At 38.9% G+C, this 20862-nt stretch overlaps 3 protein-coding genes across 4 annotated transcripts in view; 1 reads left to right on the top strand and 2 right to left on the bottom strand.

Moving 5' to 3' along the window:
• Positions 1-3695, bottom strand: part of yaf2 (YY1 associated factor 2) — a 30739-nt gene extending 27044 nt beyond the window's left edge. Inside the window, exons 1-2 of the mRNA XM_041780252.1 lie at positions 3559-3695; positions 3047-3172 (exon numbers count right to left, since the gene is read on the bottom strand). Coding sequence (XP_041636186.1) covers positions 3047-3172; positions 3559-3584 — 152 coding nt within the window. The 5' untranslated portion in view covers positions 3585-3695. The remainder of the gene's footprint in view (positions 1-3046; positions 3173-3558) is intronic.
• A 3497-nt stretch (positions 3696-7192) lies between these two features.
• zcrb1 (zinc finger CCHC-type and RNA binding motif 1) lies at positions 7193-11047 on the bottom strand. The gene is made up of 8 exons (XM_041781121.1): positions 10965-11047; positions 10695-10795; positions 8458-8486; positions 8187-8298; positions 7997-8104; positions 7796-7905; positions 7628-7706; positions 7193-7543 (listed from the first exon to the last, which is right to left on the bottom strand). The coding sequence occupies exons 2-8, from the start codon at positions 10776-10778 to the stop codon at positions 7388-7390; spliced, it is 678 nt and encodes a 225-aa protein (XP_041637055.1). The 5' UTR covers positions 10779-10795; positions 10965-11047; the 3' UTR covers positions 7193-7387.
• Positions 11048-11069: 22 nt separating this feature from the next.
• The window catches only part of pphln1 (periphilin 1), a 33931-nt gene continuing 24138 nt past the window's right edge, over positions 11070-20862 (top strand). For both annotated transcript variants that reach the window (XM_041781119.1, XM_041781120.1), the window contains exons 1-6: positions 11070-11142; positions 11697-11733; positions 13132-13196; positions 13756-13959; positions 16764-16825; positions 20308-20424. In XM_041781119.1, the coding sequence (XP_041637053.1) occupies position 11733; positions 13132-13196; positions 13756-13959; positions 16764-16825; positions 20308-20424 (449 nt within the window). In that variant the 5' untranslated portion in view covers positions 11070-11142; positions 11697-11732. The remainder of the gene's footprint in view (positions 11143-11696; positions 11734-13131; positions 13197-13755; positions 13960-16763; positions 16826-20307; positions 20425-20862) is intronic.

The following is a 20862-nucleotide window of genomic DNA, read 5'->3' on the forward strand; positions in this document are numbered from 1 at the left end:
TTGTTGTGTTTTCATCCTAATAATGACTGCCACTCAGGATAACAGTGACTTCCTGCTGCAATCACCAAAGTCAGGATGGAGATCAGGCACAGCAGAGGGCATGAAGAGTGCATTAGAGTACAAGACAAGGCAATAAGATGGATGTTAACGCTTTAAAAGAAGAGAAAACCTCCTTTATATGTAATTTATAGAGGTCAGAGTCACGACCCAGGCAAGAGAAAGGGGTCTAATGCAATTTAAAGGACAGGGCTGCAACTAAATAGGATTTTTAACATCTTTCTAAAAGACAATTATATTCCAAATCAATCTGTAAGTCTTTAAATGTTAAAAAATCTTTTTAGGAACAATTTTAGGATGAGACTTTAAGGGGTGCTCAGCTCCTCCTATTGGTATCGCCATTTTTTTTTAACAGATGATCAGCCAATATCAATCAATTTTCAATTGTTTTTTTTTTTGGCTCCACTGCAAGGTGTTTCCTCCTCTCTTGTTTTGTTTTCACTCTCCAAAGTCTCACCTCAGTCCTGCCTACAACACCATCTGACTAGCCTGATGACAAACAAGTACCAGCCAATCAAAACTGAGGACTGGGTGGCACTGACACAAGAGTATGCAGCATCACTTCCTGTTTCCTGCTGTTACTGTGTTGCCCTGTGCTGTTTCTAATGTTGACAGAGCTGTCGCTAAATTATTTTATAATATCAGTCTTTAGTTCAGACCTTAAACTTCAGTCTTCAAAACACACGATTTAAAGTTTGAGGATGAGCAACTTAACATATTTTAGTCCTTAAAAGCCCTTTCAAGTGTAAGGAATGATAATGAATGAGAATAAGAAAAAGACTTCAGACATGGGTCTCTCAGTTCAGCCTAAAACTCCTCTAACTCATTTGTTTGTACAGATAAAAAAGGTAGACTTTTAGTGACAAAATATCAGCTGTAAATACTGAAAGCAATGTTGACTTCTGCCAATAAATATACTACTACTGCTGATACAATCTTACCAATAATATCAGGCATCCTCAGGATTTCTATCATCAGTTTATAAGCTGCTTATATTCACAGTGCATCTGCAACTATTTGAAATGTTCCAAAAAATCTTTCATTAAGGACGATTTCAGGATCTGACCTTCAGGGTTTGTTCTTGCAAGCGCTTGCTAAAGAGTTGCAACCTGATAATCAAAAATCAATATTCATTTGGTGTGTGTTCGGTTCATTTGTAAAAAAAAAAAAACAAAAACACAAGAGGGACATGAAGTCACAGCAGTAGTCAGTCGTGCAGTTTACAGATTTATCCCTCTAGCGTGAGAACTACCTGTGATGGTTGGTACAGCCTGTGGTGTGTCAAACATGAAAGAGGAATATCTGCTTAGCAGAGATGCTAACTAAAAAGCAACGCAGATTTTTTTATTTCCTGAGATTTTTAAATACCAATACACAGTAATGATAAAAATAAAATATCTGTGTTTTAGAGCCTTAAGGGATCATATTTATGTTTAATGTAGTGTGCTGTGATGCTGTCATAGTTGCTAGTAAATTACATATTAAAGGCTGTATGCAGATATGAAACGGTAGAGAGCTACAGCTTAAGTATTATTCATGCAAAATCATGACTCCTGTTTGTCAGTGAAGGACTGCAGAAATACTCATATAAGCCCAGGATAGGATGTCGTAGCCGCTGTCCCCTACTTCTGCATATACGTGTTTAGCCTTAGGGTCGCTAATGTCCACGACCTTCCCTAATTTTACATCCACGAGTTTTTGATAAACAGCGCTGAGAAGTTGGTGTGGGAAATAAACCGACAGGTCTCGTCGGACCTCTGCTAGAGCACCCGCCGCTAACTTTTCTTCTTCGTGTTTTGTTATGCCAACTTCTTCTTCTTCTTCGTTGGTTGTTTAAGAGCAGTTAGCAAACCGTTGTGAGAATTGCTGCCAACTGGATAGGCAGCTAACACTGTCATCTATGATCGCTGTTTTTCTAAATTCAGACCAGAAGCTGTAGGAAGTATTCAGACTCCTACATCGAAGTGTGACCCCTGAAAGGTTAGGAATACAAATACCGTTACATCCCTACAGATACCGATACTAGCATCAGGTATCGGCGCTGATACCAAGCCCAAGTACTCGTATTCATAAAAACGTTGCAGATGCTGTTCTCTGTATCATCGTAAAGCATGATGTTAGCCTCTTTTTCATGAATATGTAGTCAAAGTTGGAGCCATGTCTACAGTTTGGTGATATTTTAACATTAATAAAGGTGACAAAAGTAGAGTAGAAGGAAAACTATGCTCTGATAAATCATCAAGTTAAAGGGATATAGAAAATTCTATGGTATTTCTAAGTACTGATATTTGTACTGTGTATTAATGAGTACCCACATGTAAGTACTCCTACTAGTACTTGGTCTGGTGTCCGTGCAGTAGACATGTACTTCTAATTTAGTGCTTGCAAAAATGTAAAACAAATGGAGCTAAAATTTATCTCAAATGAAAAGAAAATGACAGGGTACTAGTTCCAGGAATTACTATTTTTTTTAGGGATGCTGAGATGACATTTAGGGGTGTTCCAGCTCTCCTGGAAGAGTCTAAAAGGGCGGCAACTGATGTCAAAATTGCTTATTTAGTCCAAGCAACAGCCCAGATCCTTTAGACAATAATTCTAGCTCCCAGTTCCTTCAAATGAGTAATCAAATAACCAGTTAATCACAGCAGCTCTGATAAAGTAAGAAGGGTTTGATGAGGGTTACTACACATAATGTCACTCACCCCCCTACCCCACCCCAAAGTAAACACTATTTTGACCAAAAACTACCGGAAACGAACTTGTCAGTGCCGTGTTTGTTTATGTTTACTCTATGAGCTGAAGAAGCCAACAAAATACGCAATTATTAATCTATTTTCTCACGGCAATAAACATAAACAGCTTAAAAGCAGAGGGTGCAGTAGGATTAAACAGTTCCTCCTCATGCAGGGAGGGGGGCAGTCCCGGAGGACCCCCCATCGAGACCCGCTAATGTAAGGAAACCAGAGGTAATGTATATGAATCGCCTTACCTTGTTGATGTCCCTTTCCTGACATCACACATCATGCACTTAAAAGCTTCTGCCGTGTTCTTGTACGTGCACACGCTGCAGTCCCAAAACCCCTCGTCGGAGGAGGGCTTCGGTTGACGCTTCGGCCTTTAAAACAATAAATGTAAAAAAAGAGAGAGGGGAAAAGAGAATTAAAAAAGGAGACAGAGGGAGGGGAGACAAAAAAGGGGTGAGAAAGAGACAAGAGTGAGTTCAGCTTGCATCCACGAAGGCTATCGATAGCAAACATCTGGGTAAGCCTATAGGATTTAGGAAATCATCTGCAAGCGCGCTGTGATCCGACACTGTAATTGGCGATGAGGTTTTAACACCCGCGCGCGCACACCAACACGCGCACACACATGCAGTAAGAGAGAGAGAGAGAGAGAGAGGGAGAGAGAGAGAGCCCGTGGAGAAAAACCCATTTTCTTCCGATGTCCGCTCTCCCCCTCTCCTAGCTTGAAATATCTCGGACACGAGGACTCGCTCCTCACCTTGTGGGACTCCTCTTGTCGCCCATGCCAGACCAGGGTTTATCTGGAGTCGCTGAGACGAGCAGAAGTCGCGTTATTCACAATAATTTTAGCAAAGAAGCGATGCGCCTGTGCCGCTCGGCTTCCAGCTGTCGTGGAAACTCCGCTTGGGAAATGGTCACGTGACTCGGCTAGGCCAATCACAGCCCGGGTTACATCCCGAGGCTGACATTCCTCTTGATGAATCTATGCCGCCTTCAGGTACCCCAAATAAGCTCGGATACTTGTGTACTAAAGATGTAATGAATCTCACATTATTAACTTACTATGAATGTTTGAACAATAAATTTGATGTTTCTTAGCTGACATGAACAGCGCTACTTTGAAATTCAAAATCTAACCATAGAATATTTACGTGCCAAGATTTTTTTTTTAATGTTGACACTTATGTATTTTATTCACTTTAACAATGAAAATCAAGGCCATAATGTATGGTTCCTTGCTTGTTTATGGTAATATAAATAAATAAAGTGTATGCATATTAAAATGTAAATATGGCAATATAATCAGACTAAAGTGTATTTTCTTAAACATTAAAGATTCATTGAAATACAAAATATTACTGATTAAAAATACACATAATTACTTTTGAGAAGTTGAGGAAAGTAACTAAATACGTTAATTCAAATTATTGTGTTTTAGTAGCTTTTTATGTACTTTTACTTTATTTGAGTACATTTTGAAATCAATAATATTACTTTTACTCACATTTATTTTGGGAGAGGTGTTGTACTCCATTACTATTACTTAAAAAGTATTAAGTACTGAGTCAGAATTTAAGCACTTCAAACCAAAACAAAGAGGTCAAAGCTTTCTGCCAACAATGTGAAACTGGCCGGTTGTTTGGCTTTGACAACACATGACAGTCAGTAGCATTTTGAGAGAGAGTTAATCCACATTTTATCCCATAACAGCTGACGTATTTCACTTTAGGTTGAGCTGTATCTTATAATCAGAGGTGGAAAAAGTGCACAACTATTCTACTCAAGGTGAGTCACAGGTGAGAGCCCTAACTCAGTCAGTGACTTCACACATGGTGCAAATGCATCTAACATAAACAAAACAACAACAATCCTTTAGCAACATGAGCAAAAGAGCCCAAGGAGGGATCACTGTATAACATACAACATACAAACACAACTAAACACCTATAAAACACATCCAAACACTCTGCCCAAGGGCATGATGGTAACTCTGCAAGTGTTTTAGAATTGATACACTTTTTCCACCTCTGCTTTTGAGGCACATAATAAAACTTTAAAGAGGAATGACCACGCTGCTTCTTGATAAAATTAAGGACATAGGGCATGGAGCAGAGACAGGTCAAACCTGTCACCTGTTATCAGAATCATCTGAGATGACTGTAGTGACTCCTGACAGGCTCAGAGACATCAGAGTTGGTGAGGCTGTCTTTAGATTCTGACCTCCTTTGGAGAAATCCATGACTGGCTTCAGAATACTGTGTAAATAATGGTGGTACAATCAGTTTTATCTTATAATTCCAACAGGAAACCTAAAAAAGTCACAAATATTGAATATCTAAGTGAATTTTAGCAGGGATGAGTCTCATTAAAAATAAACATATGATTTGTGCCATTTAAGTAAAATAAAATTGTTATACTACTGTAAAACTGACTATTAAACTATTTATTTTTCCTTATAATCCCATCAGAAAATGCAAAAATTATATATATTGAATGTCTAAATTAATTTAAACAGAAATGAGGCTCATATTAAAATTAAAAGCAGTCATAAACAACACAAGTTTAATCAAACTGCTATAAGGTTATAAAACTGACCAAAAATCACAACTATTTTAATATTTATACCTCAAAATGTTCTATAAATTAGGGAAATTTAACTCTTTATCACTTTTAATGCTTTACAAATCTGAGACAAAATCTTACTACACTATAATGCACCATTATTATTACCCACGCCTATGAATTTGGCAGGGGGTTATGTAAAGGGTTCTGTATCTTTGTTTGTTTGTTTGTATGTGTACAAGATAACTTGAGAACGGAGAGTCGGATCTTCACCAAACTTTCAGGGAATATTGGGATAGTGACAGGGAAGAATCGATTAGATTTTGGTGATGACCCGCGCACCCGTTCGGTTTTTCTCGGACTTCGAAATTTTGAACACCATAGTAATCAATGGGAGTGTGAGTTCCATGGTGGCTCTGCTTCGGCGTGGGTCTGCCGCCTCAGACGGCCATTCTAGTTCTGCATTTTAGGTTATTTGTGAAGAAAATACACTTTGTATGGCTTACTAGATGAGACTGCCGTACACCCCTTAACAGGCATTTGATCAGTTATTTTCCCCCTATTTTTCACGCCAAAATTGAAGTAATTGATAGGAATGCTATGAAAACTAAACCTGTCTTTACATTTAGCACTACCATTCACCTTTAAAATGTGTGAGTTTTATTAGCTTATCATGGTCAGTTATGATGTTAGGGCCATTTGTGTGAGACCAAAACAGATGTAAAACTGCATTTCGCGAGTTCTGGGGGAAACAGGAAGTTTGAGATGCTCTGGGCCACTGCTGATGGGTCAGATGATGTCATGACACTTTCTGTGACATTTTGATCTCCACTGATTGGCTAAGAAAAAATAGTACTTGTTCCACTGTGTTACAGGGAGTTGGTGGGAGGCTATGGACTAGGAAATGATGTTTTACTTCTGCAATTTGAAATGTTGACAAATTCTGAGAATAATAGTAATCTAAATAAGTTTAAAGAACAGTTAATAAAGTGTAAAATTAGCCTGTTATTTGGCTAACAAAGTCAACTGTTTCAGTTTAGAGAACTGTCGCCTCAGATTAGCTGCTTTTTAAAGCTATCCTTTTAAAAACCTTTATCATCCAAAATGTCCGTGTGTACGTGAATGCAGCAAAAGCCATTGAAGCTAGTAATGCGTCTACAGCAATGTTTTAACACGGATGTCGTTCATACCTTCTCATTGTGAGGGGAGTCCTCTCATTTCCGCACTTCTTTAGATTCACAGACAGACAAAATGCCGCAGCAGTTAACACCACAAGCGCAAAAGAGCATCGGGGAATCCCTCGCTTTATTTGCGCGCTGACGCAGGCGTGCATCAATCAGCACACTTCTAAACCAACCATTACACCCTGCCTTTCATTTCACGAGCTCAAAGCGCCAGACTCAAGCAGCCAGAGGTTCCCGTTTATTCTGTTTTCATATCAAGGATACCCAGGCGGATTCTCCATTATCTCATGATGAAGGGATTTTACTGCAGGAAAACCACACACTGCAGACTTTTATTTAGGATTTTCATTCATGTTAGTCTCTTCAAATGCAGCGAGGAGATTAATTTAGCTACTTAGAAATTTGAGTGGGAAATTAAATCACGTTTTAACATATTTTTGACTGCTTGTCAGGCAAATAATGTAAACATATGAAAACAAAAACAGCTTTGAAATTTTAGAACTAAATTTGTTCAAATGGTAAGCAAATTGCATTTTTCTAATGTCACTTTCCCTCTTTGTTTCTTCAGTCTTCATCTTGTTTTGTAAATTGGCCAAAAACACTACCAGTACAGCTGGATTTTTGTTATACAAAGAGATGGATTTATTGCCCAACAATGACAACCAAACACACATTAAATAAGAAAAGATATAAAACAGACAGATAAGAATAATCTATCAGACTTTACAAGAGCAACAGAGCCATTTTCCTTGCCTTACCTTTTGACAAAGAAATTGTACAAAAATAATGCAATTCAGGACAAATAACCTTTAAGTCATGTCCAAACTTATATTATTAATATCAATCACTGAGCTCCTCCTCATCACTGAAGTAGGCGCTCTTTTTGATCCTCGGCTTCTTCGAGTCTGCCGATGTTGAAGCAAGATCACCATCATCTTCAGATAATCGTGCCTGTTTCCTCTTTGTCTCCTCTTCCTCCTCCTCGATTCGGGCTTGCTATAGAGACACAAAAAGAGACATTTATAACTATCAAAGATAACGCAATGAAAGCAGAGAGTGCCAATGTGTCTGCACACCTACCTGAAAAGCTATGGCTTGGCTCAGACTGTCTAATTTTGGATCCTCTCCCTCTTCTTCACTTTCTTCCTCTTCTTCTTCACTGTAAGGTAAATCATGAAGCACTTACAAAACAGATACAGCCAAAGCCTGCAGAATATTATCTCTTAGATTCAGCTTTAGAACACTCACACATGCTCAGTTTGATCAGCTTTTTTCTTCTTTTTCTTTTCTTTCTTCTTCGGGGGTTCCCTCTCTCCCAGCATGTTTTTGGGGCATGCATAGCTCAAATGACCTGTATCCTATGATTTTTAATTTAAAAACATGCATATTTCAATTCACAAGACTTAATACTTTTATTTTCATTATGTCTGCACTCACTCATGCACTGACCCCACATTCGTAGCATTTAGATTTGTCTGTGTAGTTTCTTCTCCTTATAAACTCAGTGGCTCGGCCGTTGTCTATCGCGATGCTCGCTTTTACTGTTCTGCCAAACAACTGGAAGATAAACACGCGTAACTCTGAGTGTGCATGGATTTAGGATAATGCGTTTTTCATCAATAATGTGAAGTAGACCAACCTGTTTGTTGTTTATTGCTCTTGCACAATTATGAGCTGATTCTCTGTCCAGGAAGAGAACAAATGCCACTCCTTTGCTTTGGCGAGTGAATTTATCCTTCATGATTGTAACCCTAAAATACACAAAAGAGCTGTTAAAACCTTTATGACAATGTTGAATGACTGCAGCAAGTGTAAAAATCATTTAACTGATTCCTTCCCCTGTTTTAACTACTGTGTCTGGTTAACAAATTGAAGAATACATGGAGAAAAAAGATGTAGCTGTGACTTACTTTACAACTTTCCCATATTTGGTGAACAGCTGAAATAAAAATCAGACTTTATTTATTAAGTCCTTTAAAGGCAGTTTTAGTGTAGAGTTCTTTATGAAAAGCAGAAACAGGTATTAAAAAGTTTTTTAAAAAGCTGAAAACTTACAATATAAAACACAAAATAAAAACCAGGCCATTGAATATCAGACAAGAAATATCTGTTAAAGCAATATCACTATGAAACAATTGACATGAACAACTAATTTTAATAACTATAATTAGGCATGCAGAATATTATCAAATGATTACAGTATTGGCAGATGTTAGCTTAAAAAAATCAAAGTATTGGTATCAGAAGGCATGCGCATTTTTGCCAGTATTATCAACCTTAAAAATCTGCAACATGTAATGTATAAAGAAGCAATCACATATAAATGAATGACAGGAAACACAGAGCTATACTGGGAAGTAAGGTGGGTGGGATGTGTTCTGTTTAGTCATTCTCTTTGTTTGCTTTTATTTTATTTTTCTGCAACTTTAACACAAAAGACATCACTTTGGATGACGCATGTTGGTCTTGTATGCATGTGTGTATTTAATATTTTTTATATATGATTCTAAATTTTGTTCAATATTTGTCATCTTTAATTATTATATTTTACTATTAAATTGGTTTACTTTCTATAAGTGCACTTTTATAATTAGTTAATCGTATAAATTACTATTACTTTTTTATGTATTGTCATGACTATGTATGTTGAATGTACTTTAGTTCTTTTTTAATTGATTTATTTATGTATTTATTTTATTTGTTTTCTTTTTTTTGTCATTTGATTTAACTTATTTAATTCTTAAAATCATTATTATTGTCCATTCCCTTTAACTTCTTATCTGTTTACCTATCTTGTTTTGTGTTGTGTTGGAAACGTAAAAAACTGTATATGCCAGCAGTGGATCATATTTGTGTATTTTGCACTTGCTAATAAAACAGTCTTAAAAAAGATCTGCAACATGTATAACTGTACTATCAGGTACAGGTTCTTTCATAGGCAGCTTACACTCAAGGAGGCCCTCAGTTAGCCCTGAACATTTTCATGGAAGTCCCAAGTGCAAAATCTACCAGCCACTCATGTGATTTGTTTAGCTCCAAGGGTATTTAGGGGGAGGTGTAGATGTGGAGAGGACTCTTTCAGTAATGGAAACAACAATGTAAACAGGGTCAACCCTTTTGTTTTGGTTGCATGAACAGAAATTGTGACCGTCTAACCATACTACATGTACAGCACCTATAAAAAGTATTCACCCCCTTGAATGTGTTACCCTTTATTAATCATGGTCAATATAATTTGGCTTTTTGTGACAAAAAAATATCACATAAAAACCTCTTGAATGGCAGAGTGAAAACAGATTTCTATGAAGTAGTGCCAGTTAGATAAAAATATGTAATGTAAAATAAGTGACTGCATAAATACCCTCCCTACTCCTTCAAGTCAGTATTTAGTAGATGCACTTCTGGCTGCAATCCCAGCACTGAGTCTGTGTGTATAGGTCTCAATCAGGCTTACACATCTGGACGTTGCGATTTTATTCCACTCTTCTTTGCAAAGCTGCTCACACTCTGTCAGGTTGCACACTGACCGGTGGACAGCCCTTTCAAGTCCAGACAACACATTCTCTACTGGATTGAGCTCTGTCTATACAAGCCTTCCAGTGATGACTGCTGAAAAGCATCCCCACACCATGATGTTGCCATCACTGTGCTTCACAGTGGGAATGGTGTGTTTGTGATGAAGTGAAGTGCTTCACATCTGCAAAATATTAACAGGGTTTTTCAGGGAAGCCATACCATATTGATCATGGGGCCAAGAGGGGGTGGATACTTTTAAAGGCACTGTACTAACTTATACTCTGCAGAGTGCAATTACAGTCTAGATTTTGCCATTCTGTGTCAAACTTATGGATTGTAGTCTTGAGGTCCTGTGTCCGGCAGGTGCAATGTTTGTTGTTTGCGGCCAGAATTTGGGACTGATGGTTGAGCTGGAAATATCACACAGCTGAAATTGGCACATCAGCCCACACTGAATACTTTTTGAGTTAATATCTACCAACACTAAAATCTGACTGATAATATTGTGCCTCCCCAAAAAAAGGGCAAGTTTCCCAGAGGACCTGAGCTTGGCTTGTTTACTACAGTGGTATAAGACTGCAACAAATGCCTCCTCATTGTATTTTATCCATAACTATAAGGCCTGTCTTACCTTGTGCAGGTCATTGTTTGTGAGGGAGAACGGCAGGTTGGACACATACACTGTGCTTTTACTTGGTGCCAAACCTCCACTCATTCTGGACTCTTTTGACTCTGTAATCCAAGATTAAAAACCCGTACAATGAAAGTAAACTATATTTAAAACACCTTTACATCGACACTGCAAGCTTGGAAAGTACAACAAGCGGCATAGTTCATAAAATCACGTTTATATATCATCATACAGATGCTGCTTCGGGATAAAATTTTGAAGAAGACTTACAAACACAGCTTCCAGTGTTAAGCGAAATCCTTATCTGCTGCTTGAAAAAGCAGTTTCGTGTATTTTGAGCAGCTCGTTACATGTCGCCAGTTGATGACGTGGAGCATTCCTTGCCCAATAAGAAAGCGGCATTCTTTGTAGCAGTTAAACGGCTATGCTAACTAAACGGTAGAGGAAGGTGAGATTGTTTTGCTAGTTTGAGTCGGATAATTTGCATTTAGTGCTGCTTATTTTCCACGCCCCTCTAGTACAATGTTTTATTTCACACTAAATATTTATGTATGATTTTTATGAGTGAGTATGTATTCGTTAGCCCCTCTTAGATGTAATGAAACGTGCCTATGTTTGCATCATATATTGACGCTAGCTGATTAGCAGTGCTAGCTGTGTGCTTTGCACGTACATGGCTCGTAGTAAAATCAGAATTACATCAAATGTTCGTTTTATCGGTGGGCAGTGTTGCGTAGGTACCACGTAAATCTACCAGCGTGTTGGTTTAGAGGACCTGCAGCTCATATCTGCAGGGAGAGACCGCAGCCGGCTTATGTATAGTGATCACATGGGATGTTCAAACTGTGCTCAGTCCTGTTTGTTGGACTTATGGCAGATTGGAAATGATTTTGCTAATCATTCATTTGTGAACAAGTGCTGTATTTTTCTCTCTTTTGAAACAAGTTACATGAAAGCTTATTCTAAGAGTCTTTAGTCTCAACTTTTGTGTTTCTCTTGCAGATTTTGGATGAAAGTAATTGAAGTCTTGAGTCAAAAAGTAAGTACACTTACTTTATGCTTCATTTCAGACCTGTAGGTTAATATCAACTGAAGATATAATTCAATACAAAATAACAACAAAGGGATAAATAACATCATATTTATTATCTTATTAAAGTTTAAATATTTCAAAACTTTTTTTGTTTCAATCTAAATGATTGCAGTTTACAGCTCATGAAAATCCAAAATCCACTATCTCCACCTCTCAATATCTGGTCTGGCTCCTTTTGTATGAATGATTGCATGTATACAATGTTGCATGGAGCCTATCAGTCCTAGGGTGCTGGAAGCATCCTTTTTTTAGATATTCACTATGGGCTTCAGGTCCAACCAGTTGGATGGCCATTTGATCAGTAATATCATGGTCATCAGTCCAGTTTCTGGTAGTTTTGGCTTCACTGTGGGCAGGTGCAAAGTCTTGCTGGAAAAGGAAAATGTATCTCAATAAAGCTTCTCAGCAGATGGAAGCATGAATGGCTCTAAAATCTCCTGGTAGGCGGCTGACAGTGTTGACTCTGGACTTGAGAAAGCACAGTGGATCAACAGCAGCAGCAGCACCCCAGACCATCGCTGACTGAAAACTTCACAACGGACTTCAAGCACCTTGAATTATGTGCCTGCTGATCGTCCTCCAGACTCTAAGACCTTGATGTCCAAGCGCAATTCAAAATTTACTTTCATCTGAAAACAGGACTTTGGACCCCTGAGCATGGTCCAGTTCTTTTTCTCCTGAGCTCAGGTGAGAAGCTGATGATATGTGGTTCAGGAGTGGCTCCACACTTCGAACACAACACTTGTAGCCCATTTCCTGGACACATCAGATGAATTTCACTTCTTGTGAAGCTTCTCTAAGTTCTTGAACGTGCTTTGTTTGACAGTCCTCTGAAGGCTGAGTTCATTCCTGTTGTCTGCGCACCTTTTCTTACCACACTTTTAACTTTCTGTTAACTTTACATGAATCTGCTTTAATACAGCCTCTGAGAGCAGCCTGCCCTTTCAGCAGTCACCCTCTGTGGCTTACCCTCCTTATGAAGGGTGTCAATAATTGTCCTCTGGACAGGAGTCAAGTCAGCAGTCTTCCCCATGACTGCAGATGTGTGTACCTAACCAGAGTGAGAGAAGGACTGCTTAGGAAACCTTTTAAATTGGACTTTTCTACAATATTCTATTCTGTTCTTTAACATATATTTTGAGGTAGTGGATTTTTGATTTTGGTGAGCTGCAATCTGTAATCAACATCTTTAAATGTTTCACTTTGTATGAGATGAATCTAGAATCTACAGAAATGTTATTTTCTGAAGTAAATAGTGCAAAAAATGTTCTTTTTAATGATATTCTAACTTTATGAGATGCACCTGTAGTACCTTAAGAATCTCTGAATCTTTGCCTCTTGCAGTGACATACAGAAGAGACAGGACACTACGAGAGGTCTATGATGAACGGTTTCTAACAGAAAGACCGGTGAGTGCAGCGTCATGGTTTTCTATCTTTGTATTCACTTTGGCTGCAAGTTAGGTCTCCTTTACCCAATGACAAGTAGTTCCTGTAAGAGTTAGTATCAAACTCTTAAAATCAGATGACATCTAGACATATTTGATATCCAAGTGGCAACTGTCTCAGTCTAAGGCAACCTATACTTGCTACCTTGTTGTTTTTAATCAGTAAAATTTGCAGGCAGACTTCTTCTCACTTCCTAACTTGCACAAATACACTGGCAGTGTTTTGGTACCAAAATTGTGCCAGTGTATTTTCATTTAAAAACTGCTGTTTTCCTCTTTCTTAGTAATATTTGAGTTTTTGTCATCTTTTGATACTGTGGAAAATGAAATAACTGAGATTTTATGATTTTTAAACAAATTTTGATGCCCTGCTGCAGTACAAGAAAGATTCTATTCATATCTGTCATAATCACAGTCAGCTATGTAGGTGTAGGAAGCAAAGTTAAAACTCAACAAAAAGTCAGTCTAAAGCACAGGTTGAAATAAAAATGTAAATTTTAAAATGTTTCCTGTCTGTTTAGGGTCCATACCCACGAGCTGGAGAGAGGAGAGCCCCTTTTGGCCGGCCAGAGGAAGACTACGGTCGGGTTGTATATGAATATGAAGGAGGTCCACGCTTTTATCCGAATGGTGGAGGCCAAAGAGGTTACCACGAAGAACGGGGCTACCATGGGGACAGCCTACATTTCTCAGCTGATCGTAGAGCTGGTCCACCTTCAAGAAGGGTGAGAGAATGGATCACATACGTAAAACTTAGATTGGCAGAATTTTCAGAGAAGAAATCAAATGGATGTGAGCCACGTCATTCATAGTGTGAAATTTTTCCTGTCACAGAACTGCAGGGGTATGCTTACAAGATGTCCAAGACGGGTTATTGTTAAATTTTGCTTTTACAGTGCATTCAGAAAGTATTTAGACCCCTTCACTTTTTTAATTTGGTATGGTTGCAGCCTGATTTTACAGTTCTCATTTTTTCTCACATCAATCTACACTCAGTACCCCATAATGACAAAGTGAAAGCAGAGTTTATAATATTTTTTTGCAAATTTATTAAAATAAAATACTGAAATATCACATTGAAAGTATTCACACCCTTTACTCAGTACTTAGTTGAAGCACCTTTATCAGCAATTACAGCCTCAAGTCTTTTTTAATATAAAGCAACAAGCTTTGCACACCCGAGCTGTGGAATTTTCTGCCCTTCTTTGTAAAACCTCTCAAGCTCAGTCAGGTTGGATGGGGACTCTTGGTGGACAGCCATTTCAGGTCTCTCCAGAGATGTTGAATAGGGTTTCAGTTAGGGATGCGCTCGGTTAATTGGTAAAATGGTTCAAATCATTTATCAGTTAGCTGGCGTGGGATTTACTAGTTGGTTAAACTAATCACCAATCATTTTTTATGAATACGGGCTTGAAATCCCGGTCTTTAATGCTCTTTTAAACTGTAATGAACCTCCCACCACTAGAGGCCGTAGTAGCTTCATTCAGTGGCCGCTGCCTTCCTCTCTGGCACTTCACCGGATGTAAACATGAGAAGCTCAGCAGTGGCTAAGCTGTTGGCGTGTAGTTGAAAGACGACAGTTTTCTAAAGCTGTAAATGGTAATAAAGTGGTATGCAGGCTGTTGAAGGTTGAACTTGCATATAACTATCAAAGTATCAAAGCACGATATTAATCTGCAAAAAGGAATGAAGGTGGGCGCCTCTAGCTTTTAATGTTAGCCACGCTGTAGAGAGTGTATCAGGCTAACATCACACCTTCTGACACAATGACCCTGTGAGGAATTTGACTGTTTTCTAGGGGTTTTCTCCTCTTTAGACTAGTCGGTTAAACAAAATGTAAATGAGCGTTTAGCCGAATAGGGAAATAGACGCTTAGGAACATCCTTAGTTTAAGTCAGGACTCTGCCTGGGCCACTTATTCACAGAGTTGTCCCAAAGTCAGTCACAGGATCTTTGTCATGTTGGAAGGTGAACCTTTGGCCCAGTCTGAGGTCCTGAGTGCTATGGAGCAGGTTTTTTATTGAGGATATCTCCCAGTCCCTGCTGCTGAAAAACACCCCCACAGCATGATGCTTCCACCACCATGCTTCACTGTTGGGATGGTATTGGGCAGGTGATGAGCGGTGCCTGGTTTCCTCTGGACAAAACATTAGGAACTGAGGCCAAATATTTCAATCTTGGTTTCATCAGATTAGAGAATCTTGTTTCTCACAAGTGCATTTTTGCAAACTCCAAATGAGCTCTTAGGAGTTTTGCACTGAGGAGAGGCTTCCATCTAGCCACTCTGCCATAAAGCCCAGATCGGTGGAGGGCTGCAGCAATAGCTGCTATTCTGGAACTTTGTCCCATCTCCACACAGGATCTCTGGAGCTCAGTGAGAGTGACCATCAGGTTCTTGGCCCTCTCTCTTACCAAGGCCCTTCTCCCCTGATTGCTCAGCCTGGCTGGGTGACCAGCTCTTGGAAGAGTCCTGGTTGTGCCAAACTTTTTATTTGAAAATCACGGAGGCCAATGTGCTCTTGGGAACCATCAGTGCAGCAGAATTTTGTTGTAGCCTTTCCCAGATCTGTGCCCTGCAACAATCTTGTCTCTGAGCTCTGCAGGCAGCTTCTTTGACCTCATGGCTTGTTTTTTTGCTCTGATATGCATTGTCAGCTGTGAGGCCTTCTAGTATCGGGCTGCAACATAACAACATTGATAAAAAGTGAAGTGGGTCCTTTTTCTGATCCCCTGTGCTGGATGTTTTTCTTGTTGACACATCAGGTCACTCAAACTTCTTGACAAAAAATGTACTTGGGGACAGGCAGGAAAAACTTCTAATAAAATAACTTTTTTTGCAGTAAGAAATGCAGCTCACTATGAAATTCTCAGGACATTTTCATGAGTTTTGTGTATGTGATACCACGATTAAACGGTACATCTTTAACTTCTTGTGCTTCCAAATGCACTATTTTGTGATTGTGTTTCAAATTCACACCTACAGTCGTGAACATTTTATGAAGTAATAGACCTTTAAAAGTTTGTAAGAAGCCACATGCACATGTATTTTCCATTGCTGTAAACAAATGATCACACCATGATAATTTGCTGCAAACAAATTCTCATGCCATGATGTTTGGTTTTGTCTGAGCTTCCCTAATTAGCCAGCAGAGGGTGCTCTAGTAAAATGTTTAATTTGAGATATTTCCAGGCTATAAGTAAACATTTAACTAAAGAATGCATATCAGTCACCTCTTGGATGTTGGCATTTTATGTGTCAAGCTCTTCATTTTCTACAGTATTTGAAGTCTTTTGTGTGCATGTTTTATCTTGAAGTTGACTTTATTTGGCAACAATCTAATTGAGACAAATTCCTCAGCTCTGGCAAGCAAGTCATGACTCTATAAAAATCCTTTTTCACAGTTATAATTGTTTTGATGATCATGGTATGGTCATGGATTTTGGTGGCTGAGGTCTAACATCTGTGCTTTGTAACAGAGAAAGTTGCATGACTAGGCTCTTCCTTTCTTGTTTTTTCTTCATGATATAGGAGGACTATCCTTACAGGGCTCCAAGAGAAGATCCCCACACAGGAAGGCCTTTGGAGTTTGGGTAAATGACAAAGATAAATAATTATTCAAAAAATCTCCCATGTTTCTAGTATTGCTCTTTGAAAGGTGATGTTATTATAAAAAAACGGTGGACAGCATTTTAATTCACATGCTTGGTGAGAACAAAAACTGTGTGTTTGATTTCTCTGCTACAGCCCAGGTGGAGCAAATTTAACCGGAGTGGGCCTTTCAGTTTGTGTTTGTTTACATAGCAGAAATCATAAATCATAGTCCGCTCTGACCTCTTTGGCCTGCCTGGGCTTATACACATTTCTTGAAGTCTCAGTGCTCGCCTCCCTCTGACTTTTAAAGGCTCCTCAGTTTAGATGCACTTCCAGCTGAACACCATCTATATTTGGGAAACGTATTAGGTTGCAAATTCAAAGCTGCGCATTTACTTTGACAGTTTTACAGCCAGCACTCTGGTCCCACTCAGCAGCCTCAGTAGACACGTGTTTTTATGTTTGTAAATGGGCTAAACTACAGGTGGTAGCTATAGATTATGTCAGCAGACAGCTTTTAAAAACTTTTATGCATTCACACTTGCTAGGTACACCTCCCCAACCACTCATTAATGCAAATATTTTATCAGCCAATCACAAAATAGCAACTGAGGCATGCAGACACAGTTAAGACGATCCGCTGAAGTTCAAGCTGAGCATCAGAATGGGAAAGAAAGGTGGTTTTGAGAGGCTCTGCCGCCATTGTTAGTAGTGGTCTGACTTAACTATTTAAATGTTGCAGAATGTAAGAGTCATCAGAACAGGTTATGTTTTTACATTTATCTGTTGTCCTTGTTGATGACCATTGCACCAACAAGGACTGTATTGACATTATATTCAGATATGTGTACTTTAATGTGAAGTTTTGCACTTATTAAAGCCTCCACTCTTAGGGAGGCGTTACAAAAGATTTTGTAGTGTTTCTGTGGGAATTTGAGCCCATTCATTCTATAGAGCATCTATGAAGTCAGGCGCTGATGTTTGGTGAGACGGCCTGGTTCCAATTCATCCCAAAGGTGCTGCATGGGGTTGAGGTCAGGGCTCTGCGGGTTAGTCGAGTTCTTTCACACTGATCTCATCAAACCATGTCTTTATAGCCCTTACTTTGTGCTTTGGGGTACAGTCATGTGGAAATAGAAAAGGGTCTTCCTTAAACTGTAGCTACAAAGTTGGAAGCATAGCATTGTCCAAAGTATCTTGGTTAGCTGAAGCATCTGCCAAACCCAGACTCACCCATCTGCCTGGCAGAGAAGCATGATTCATTACTGCACAGAACACGTTTCCACTGCTTCACAGTCCAGTGTCAGTGTGATTTGCACCGCTTCATCTGATGCTTGACATTGGACTTGGTGATGTGAGGCTTGTATGCAGCTGCTCGGCTATGGAAGCACATTCATGAAGCTTCTGCCGCAGTTTTTGTGCTTACATTAATTCCAGTGGCAGTTCAGAACTCTTCAGCTATGGAATCAGCAGAGCGATTACATACCATGCGCCTTGAACCCCACTCTGTGAATTTATGCGGTCTTCCACTTTTTGGATGAGTTGCTGTTGTTCCTAAATGCTTCCATTTTCTAATAATATCACTTAAGTTGACTTTTGTATATCCAGCAGGGGTGAAATTTGGCAAACTATCTTATTGTGAAGGTGGCATCCATCACACCATGCTTAAAATCACCAAGCTTTTCAGAACGACCCTTTTTGTGTCAGAGATGTTTGCAAATGGAGACTGCATGGCTAGGTGATTAATTTTATACACCTATAGCCTTATTGGATGTTTTCTCTTTTGTCACCATTACCTGTTCTACAGAGATGGTTGTATCTAAAATTCTGAGTAGATCAGCAGTTTGAGAAACACTCAGAGAAACCTGTCTGCCACCAACAACCAGGGTTGACTAAAGCCATGGCAATGCCCCAGGAGGCCCAGTGAAGCTTCTTGGCAAGATGTGAATTAATATCAATGCAAATAGATCTGATTAGCTGTGTTGGTGGTAGTCTTTTGACTAAAATTTGCCCTTTTTTTTTTTTTTTAACCAATCTCTGTTTAGGTTTTGGCATTTACGGATGGGGATAACTACTGAAATCGGATATCAATCTGGCACTGGTGCCAACATGTCCAATAGCCACTAAGCCAAATCAAAACACAGATTTTGGTGCTTCTTCTTGGTACCTTATTGCTCCAAAGCAAAGCCCCTGCTACTCCAAATGAAAGGCACAAGATACTTCATGGAATTAACATAATTTATGCCGGCCTACACTTGGTTTATTTCAGCAGAGATTGACAGCTTTTTATTTATTTGGCTGCTACAGAGTAATGAGTTGTCTTTGCAGCACCAGTGCACAAGTTTTGGCTGAGTCTTTATCTAAAAAAAAAAAAAAAAAAGTCTTGAAAAGTCTTAAATTGCACTTTTGCAATTCAAGGCCATAAAAAGACTGAGAGGTCCTAAATTTTGGCAGGCACTTTGAGTAAGACATGTCCTTATACAATTTTTATTTTCCAGCCAACTGTGTATGATTTTGGTCATCTTCCTCCATAAGTTGTTGCATAAATGTTCTACATAATGTAGAGAATAAGTGTTTGATGTTTTAAATTTCCTGGAGGAGGACTCCAGAGTAGTTCTGATTCTGTCTGACTCACTGTGATTTAATTAACTTGGTATTGTTGTGAAAAACTAGTTCAGTACTCTAACATCTGGGCTACCAGGTTGCTCACTTAAAATTTCTTGCAGCCCACCCTTATTTTAACAGGTCTTCCCTGACAAAGAGTGTCATTTAATAGTTTTAACTGTTTATAATCAGCTCAGCACCATAAGAGTGTTATGATGAAAATCAGTACTGAATATTGATAGACTAAAGGCATTAAATGTGCCAGAAATCATCCAATTTGCATGTTTATTACCCAAAAAATGTCTTTTGCCTTGTATTATTTGACATTTAGTTAAATCAGAAATTCAGTCCTGGTCTGGTGTACAGAGAAATCTCATGCCTCTCATTTTCGACAATTTATCCTTTAAAAATTAGTATTAATTCTTCTCAGTTCATGTATAAAATAGTCTTTATTTTGATTTTTAAACACGTATGGAACCCTGGATCTGATATTCAGAATATACCAGATAGTTTTCCACTTTGTCTCCCTTATGGACAGCCTTCCAATAGCCAAGGCACGATCGAGTCACTTTAATGGTGATTCTTCCCCATTGTGATGCATTGTTTAAGCTTGGGCAGATCCTCTTGATCATGCCTACATATGTGGCTAAATGCACTGTTTGCTGCTATGTTATTGGCTGATTAGATATTTGCATTAATGTCAGTTGAAGAGGTGTACCTAATAAAAAGATCAAGGAGTGCAATGTGGTTAGGACTACAGCTTCATCAAACAGAGAACTAATTTACTCAAATGGTCCTTATTCAGTTTTATGGAGTTTGTTTGTACACTAAACGTGTTTACAACTGACAGCAACTTTCCATGTTTTTGTTCCTTCAGTGGTCGAGGTCCAGCTCCACATAGCGTACGGAGCCAGGGCCTTTTCCCTGCAGCCAGATCGCTACCTGAGAGTGGAGAAGACACGCTGGTGCAAGCCATCCTAAACCTGGACAGAGGGTACGTGCAAATGCATGCTAAATCACTGAATCCCTGAGACATTCATGGGCCTTCAAGTTTTCTTTGCAGCCATAATAGTTGAAATCCTCAGGAGTAAACGTGTGTAGAAAAATGTTCATGGGTCAAAATGTAATCAACAGGTTATCTACGGGATAAAACAGAATCATTAGAATTCAATAGGTAGTCATACTAAGGAGGGGCTGTGAATCTGGTTTTAAAGGTGTTAATGCAATATTGGAAAAAGCTTTTAACCACCTTTTAAATCCTCCCTGTGTGGCAGCTGCACGTCTTTACTTTTGCACATGAACCCTCATGATGCTAGATGGCAGTGTTGTTCTATGTTGGCCCCTTAAGAGAGGCACAAGTGTCTCTCTTTGGATTTGTCAAAAACAGCTTCTTTGTTGAATATTCGGGTTATAACCGCCCATACTTCCTCTG

This window comes from Cheilinus undulatus, linkage group 23 (assembly GCF_018320785.1).
Source record: "Cheilinus undulatus linkage group 23, ASM1832078v1, whole genome shotgun sequence".
Taxonomy (NCBI): domain Eukaryota; kingdom Metazoa; phylum Chordata; class Actinopteri; order Labriformes; family Labridae; genus Cheilinus; species Cheilinus undulatus.